The following is a 5,542-nucleotide window of genomic DNA, read 5'->3' as shown; positions in this document are numbered from 1 at the left end:
AATCCATTCCATCAGAATTTTAGAAAATGCAATGGTAAGCCACATTGGCAGAAGATGAACAAGATATGATAAACAATTTTAAATTGATTGAAAATTTGACTAAGCTGCTTACTTTCCTAATTATAATGCCTAATTAGTTAGCTTGTTCCATTCAGTCATGCAGCTTTGATAGCTTTATTGTGCTCCAGAAGTCTGGGGCCTGAGATTTAAGCAGGCCTGCCCTAGATATCTAATGAACTGTTAATTTCAAAATAAAAACACTCTTAAACTGCTCTACTAGCAATCACCTTCTGGTCTGATACATGGAGCCAGAAGCACCAGCTTAAAATAACTTCCAAACAGATTGTACTAGGACTGAGATGTAGTGGGTATGAGATGAGTAGGTTAATGTAGCTCACAGAGTAACCAGTGAAGTTACTACATCTTTACCAAGGAGAAGATACACCACCCTGATGCTCAGTGAGAGCTGCTGGAGACCATCTCCTCTTTCCCATTCTGCCTCCATCACCAGCTCTTGAGCTGGTTCCTTGGGTAGGCTTGTTCTCACTTCCTTTGGCCTGCTGAATTCCAGAAGAGTACAGGCTCAGCAAGGGTAGGGAGGTTTGTAGCCCGGCATTTAATCTTTGGCCAAGTGAGAAACACATTTCCACTCCCCTTGAGTAGAAGAGGGATTTGAACCTCAGGCTCCTGTGTGTGGTATGAATGCTGCCACAGCTTCTGAGGTGCTGCACAGGGGCAGTCCTGGAAAGGGATGTTTCTTATGCAGAACCTGACCTGCTCAATCAAAGTAATTTTTGTGACAGATTCCATTCTCAGTCCAGCTGGAGTTAGACCAGATAAGCACTGGAACCATATCACAGAATCATAGAATGGTTTGGGTTGGAAGGGACCTCACAGACTATCTTGTTCCAACCTACCTCCATGGTCAGGGATGCCACCCAGTAGACCACGCTGCTCAAAGCCCCATCCAGCCTTGCCTTGAATGCGTCCAGCAATGAGACATTCACAACTCTGGGCAACCAGTTCCAGTGCCTCACCATCCTCACAGTAAAACTTTCTTCTTATGAGCCAGTCTAAACCTGTTCTCCTACAGCTTAAAGCCCTCTTACCCCTGAGAAAAGTCCCTCTCCAGCTTTCCATAGCCCCTTTAGGTACTGGAAAGCTGCTAGGTCTCCCTGGAGCCTCCTCTTCTCCAGGCTGAGCAGCTACAACTCTCTGAGTCTGTGTTCATGAGAGGGGTGCTCCAACCCTCTGATCATCATCACGGCCTTCTCTGGACTCACTCCAGCAGATCCACATCCTTCTGATGTTGGGAACCCCAGGGCCGGATGCAGCACTCTGGGTGGGTCTCACCAGAGTGGAGCAGAGGGGCAGAGTCCCCTCCCTGGCCCTGCTGCCCATGGTGCTTTGGATGCAGTCCTCAGGGTTGGTTTTCTGGGCTGTGAGTGCACATTGCCAAGACACTGTTGAGCTCCTTGTCCACCAATACCCCCAAGGAAGAGCTACCTTCTGCTCTCTTCCAAGAGCTCCTGTATTTTTTATTAGTGCTCTCATTCTTGAAGCAACAGCTGACAACCAAACCTCATACCTGGGCAAAGCTGACACACTGCTGACTACACATCAGCTAAAAACAAAACAGAAAATAAGAATAGTTTCACACACAGCTCTCTCTTTGCCCTAGGTAGTGATACCTTAATCTTAAAATCAGTTCAGCATTTCCCACTGCTGAAGCAGCCACTTCCCACTACTCTCTAGGATGAGGAAACATCTTCCATGCAATCCATGATTTATGCAGTGACCAGCAGGATTAAAACCTTGTTTAATTAAACCAGTTTATGTTACAATGCAGCTAAGTCTCTTCCCTTCCTTTGAAGTGAAAGTAGTGCTGGCCAAAAAAATCCTTTTATTGCAGGGTTACCAGAGAGCAAGAGGAGAGCAGCAGAAAGCTTGCATGCATCCACTTTCACCATCAACTTATGAGAAGGGCAAATACAGTACTGTGAAGTTGTTAATTTGTTTCAAAGACAACTCAAAATTGATGAGCAGCATTGTTTTCACCTATTGCTGTGCAAAGGCGTAAACACACAGGGATGGTTTCCCTCTTACAGCTCAACACAGCCACTGAAGCTCAGCAGAAATGCTGAACCAGACCTGGTATCAGGTACAGAAACAGAAGCCACCAGAAGCACGCAATTTTGGTGCTTTAAGAATCACATAATAGAGCTTTTTGTGTAGTTTGTAAATATACTTTCATTCCGTGCAACCAGTCAAACCCACTTTTTGTTACTTAGGCTTTGAAATCACACCAGGATGCATCTTTCCCTTCAAGGCTATGCCCTTCCAACTGAGGTGCTCTGCAGGTAACTGGAAGTCCCAAGCTCCAGACTTTCTGGAACAGCTGTCCAGAGAGCAGAAACCTAATTTAGGGACTCCAACTGCACCTAAAAATGTATGTCACAAGCCAGGATGCCCCACACCACACAGGAAGCAGGGGTTGATATCAAACCCTTTCCAATACTCAGGTGCTCAGAACCTTGCCATGTCCCACAGGCACACAAGTGCACTGGGACCATGGTAAATCATTTCACTTGTGAGAAGGTTGAAGTAAATTGAGTCTTTTATTAATTTGTGTATTATTTGACAGAAAACTTTATGTGAAAATGAAAAGTCAAAACTATGGCCATGAAGTGAAAACACTATTTTATTTTTACAAAAGGCAATAATTAAAACAAACCCTACCAGTGTGTACATTGTACACATTTCAATGACACTTACAAGAATGAAGTTTCCATATACAAGGATTACAAGCCCACACTGGTAAAGGATGCACACAAGCACATACTGAACTTCACAGATGCCTCAACTCCAGATCACAGTACCAATTACTCTATGACCACACCTGCGCTGTCATTATTAGCATCCACACTACTTTATTCCACTACAGACTGTACATACACAGAAAGCAAGGAGTTTATTCAGAGAGCACATATATTCACAGAAACAAATTATTTGCTGGAATAATCTCTCACTCTTCTGCTGCCATCTTCAAGAGATACTCTTTGTCAATCTTGAAGAGCCTCCAGCCCTCCTCAGTGGACAGATCCGAGGCGCCCCTTCTCTTGTAGAACCTGATGGAGGGTTCATTCCACTCCGCGACGAGGAAGTGCATGCTGCTGCAGCGGCACTTCACAGCCACCTGCAAAGCCAACGCCACACGGTCACAGCCCCCCAAGAGAGCCCCAGGGACAACCAGCCACATTACTCAGCAGCTGTGTATCACCACAAGTCATTGAGTTCATTCCAGCAGCCACTGCAGCATTTCTCAAAGTCTACCAGACTCCAGGCAATGTTTTAAGCCATCTAGAGTCCTGCCACCTCCTTTAATTCTTGTTTAGACTTAGAACTTTGACATACCTGACTCAAGTTCTTCAGAATCTCTGACCCAATACCAAGTCCTAAAAAAACCAAAAAACAAGAAACTTAAGTTTTAAATCTACAGAAGCCCTATGGGTAGCAACTCATCTAATTCTGCAATAGGTACCTCTGTACTCAGCCATCACATAAAAATCTTCAAGGTACAGCAGTTTTCCAATCCATGGATCATAAGTGAAGTAATACATGGCAAAGCCCACGACACATGTTTCTGAAACAAACGGTGTAACTTCAGCTAGTCAGAATTTAAAAGGCAAAAATATTAGGTCTTACATGCATGTTTAAACATACAGATTCTCTGGTACATGCAGACATTTGATACTAGGTTACAATTAAAAATGAAGCTTGCAAGTAAACACACAATTGAAAATACAAGTTCTGACAAATTTGTATCAACCTAGTAAAAAAAGATTGCCCTGTCCATACCCTGAAATCCTCAAAATCATAGTAAGTGTTAACACAGCTTTTTTTCCACAAAATAATGCACACCTGATTAATTACTGATTAATTTCCAGTCTGGAATACAAGTAAGAACTTCACACAGCAGCTCACAATCTGGATGATTGCCCCAGCTCTGCTTCCTTAGGAATAGTCTGTCAAACCCTGAGGAACACTGATCTTTCTGTGTACATTCCTCAGTAACTACTGTGCCAGAAGGCCTATTTACAGGCCACCTTTACAGCAGCGTTTCAAGCACTTCCACTTATGCTTCCACTGAGAGCATCACGCTGTTTTCTTTACCTTCAACACCATGAAGTCAAGGGAAGCAAAGCTACAGCTTCAATTTTAACTCTGTGGCTCAAGAGAGAAGAAAAACCAACTCTTCCAACAACAGCCCACTCAAACAAACCCTGAGTATTTTAACTACATCTGCCATAACACTCTGCACATACTGTAAGAGAAGCGTGCAAACAGGTTTCTGTCATCTACTGTGTCTTTGGTAAAGGTTTGGGAATAGCACTTGTCCCTGTAGACCTTACCTCTTATTATGATCATCTACTTTATTGTGTAACGGATCTTTTAGTTACCTCCCCGCCCATCCATGTACACAGAAGGGCCATGTACATGGCGAAGCTAGAGACTGTAACCTGAAGATTGGGGACAAATTAAAGAAAAAAATGTGATTCAATAGAATTACATAAAGGTAAGTCAGGGTCAAATAAGAAAAGCCATTTAATTAATTGGAGTCAAGCACATTATGTTATACCTGATCTCCCATGCTTCCAGGATTAGCAACCACTTCAGCAGAGTATCAGTGTACATTACTGAATTTTAGCAGTCAACCTACTCCTCCTACCCCAGTCCACTGGTGGAACCTTATCTACAATCATTTATATTAAGCAAATGATGCTTCTGTGTACTTAGCGTCCAAAAATAAGTATCAGGAAGTCTCACCTCCAGACGACCACTGGTCTTTCGGCACTTCTGCAACCAGACAATGGTAGAAAGGGTGCTCGCCAAAACCATCCTCAAGCAGCTCTGGAAAAGCAGAATACACGCGCAGCTGAGCCACAGGCGCTGTCACTCAGCCGCCAACCGGGTGAGCTCTTGCAGCCTCCGTACCTTTCTCAGTTAGGACCACTTGGTCCTCCATGTCCTCGTATTTCGCCAGTTCCTGGAAGAGAAGGAGATTGTGAGCAGCCTCTCTCCGCCCCCCCGCCCTTGCGCAACAGCTTGTTTTGCTCCGGCAGCGGGCAGCGCTGATCCCCCGCACCCCGCCCGCACCTTGATCAGTCGCAGCAGGTCGGGACAGTCCTCGGGACGCGCGGCGCGGATACTGAACGAGGCCATTTTCGGCGACGCTTCCCCCTGCGGCCCCCTCGGCTGACGAGTCCCCGGTGTGTGAACAGGAGGAGAAGCTGCTTCTTCATTCGTGTCCCGGGCGCGGCGGCCACCTGCGGTCAGTCAGGCTGCGAGCATGTCCCGGCGGCGTTCGGCTGCTGGCGGTCCCAACTCGCTACCGCTCCTTCCCCGGCTCGGAGAGTGCGGCTTACTCAGCTCGGCCGCCTCATTTATAGACGTTCTCGCCCCGCCTCCCCGCCCACCAGCCAATAGGAGCGCCCCTCGTGCTCGCCCTCAGCCAATGGCCGCGCCCCTCCCCGGAATCCTG

The 5,542-nt window shown here is 46.0% G+C and overlaps 1 protein-coding gene across 2 annotated transcripts; it reads right to left on the bottom strand.

Moving 5' to 3' along the window:
• Positions 1-2,683: 2,683 nt before the first annotated feature.
• Positions 2,684-5,430, bottom strand: SAT1 (spermidine/spermine N1-acetyltransferase 1). Of its 2 annotated transcripts, none has more exons than XM_039551633.1 (6): positions 5,158-5,430; positions 4,996-5,047; positions 4,828-4,911; positions 3,542-3,667; positions 3,415-3,455; positions 2,684-3,196 (listed from the first exon to the last, which is right to left on the bottom strand). In XM_039551633.1, exons 1-6 carry the CDS (start codon positions 5,221-5,223, stop codon positions 3,026-3,028), a joined length of 540 nt encoding a protein of 179 aa, XP_039407567.1. In that variant the 5' UTR covers positions 5,224-5,430; the 3' UTR covers positions 2,684-3,025. The 2 variants fall into 2 exon arrangements, with proteins under 2 accessions (XP_039407567.1, XP_010392806.2); XM_010394504.2 differs by having other exon boundaries at positions 3,542-3,643; positions 5,158-5,429.
• Between the last annotated feature and the right edge of the window lie 112 nt (positions 5,431-5,542).

This window comes from Corvus cornix, chromosome 1 (genome assembly GCF_000738735.6).
Source record: "Corvus cornix cornix isolate S_Up_H32 chromosome 1, ASM73873v5, whole genome shotgun sequence".
NCBI classification, from domain to species: domain Eukaryota; kingdom Metazoa; phylum Chordata; class Aves; order Passeriformes; family Corvidae; genus Corvus; species Corvus cornix.
This window is presented reverse-complemented; position numbering and strand designations above follow the sequence as displayed.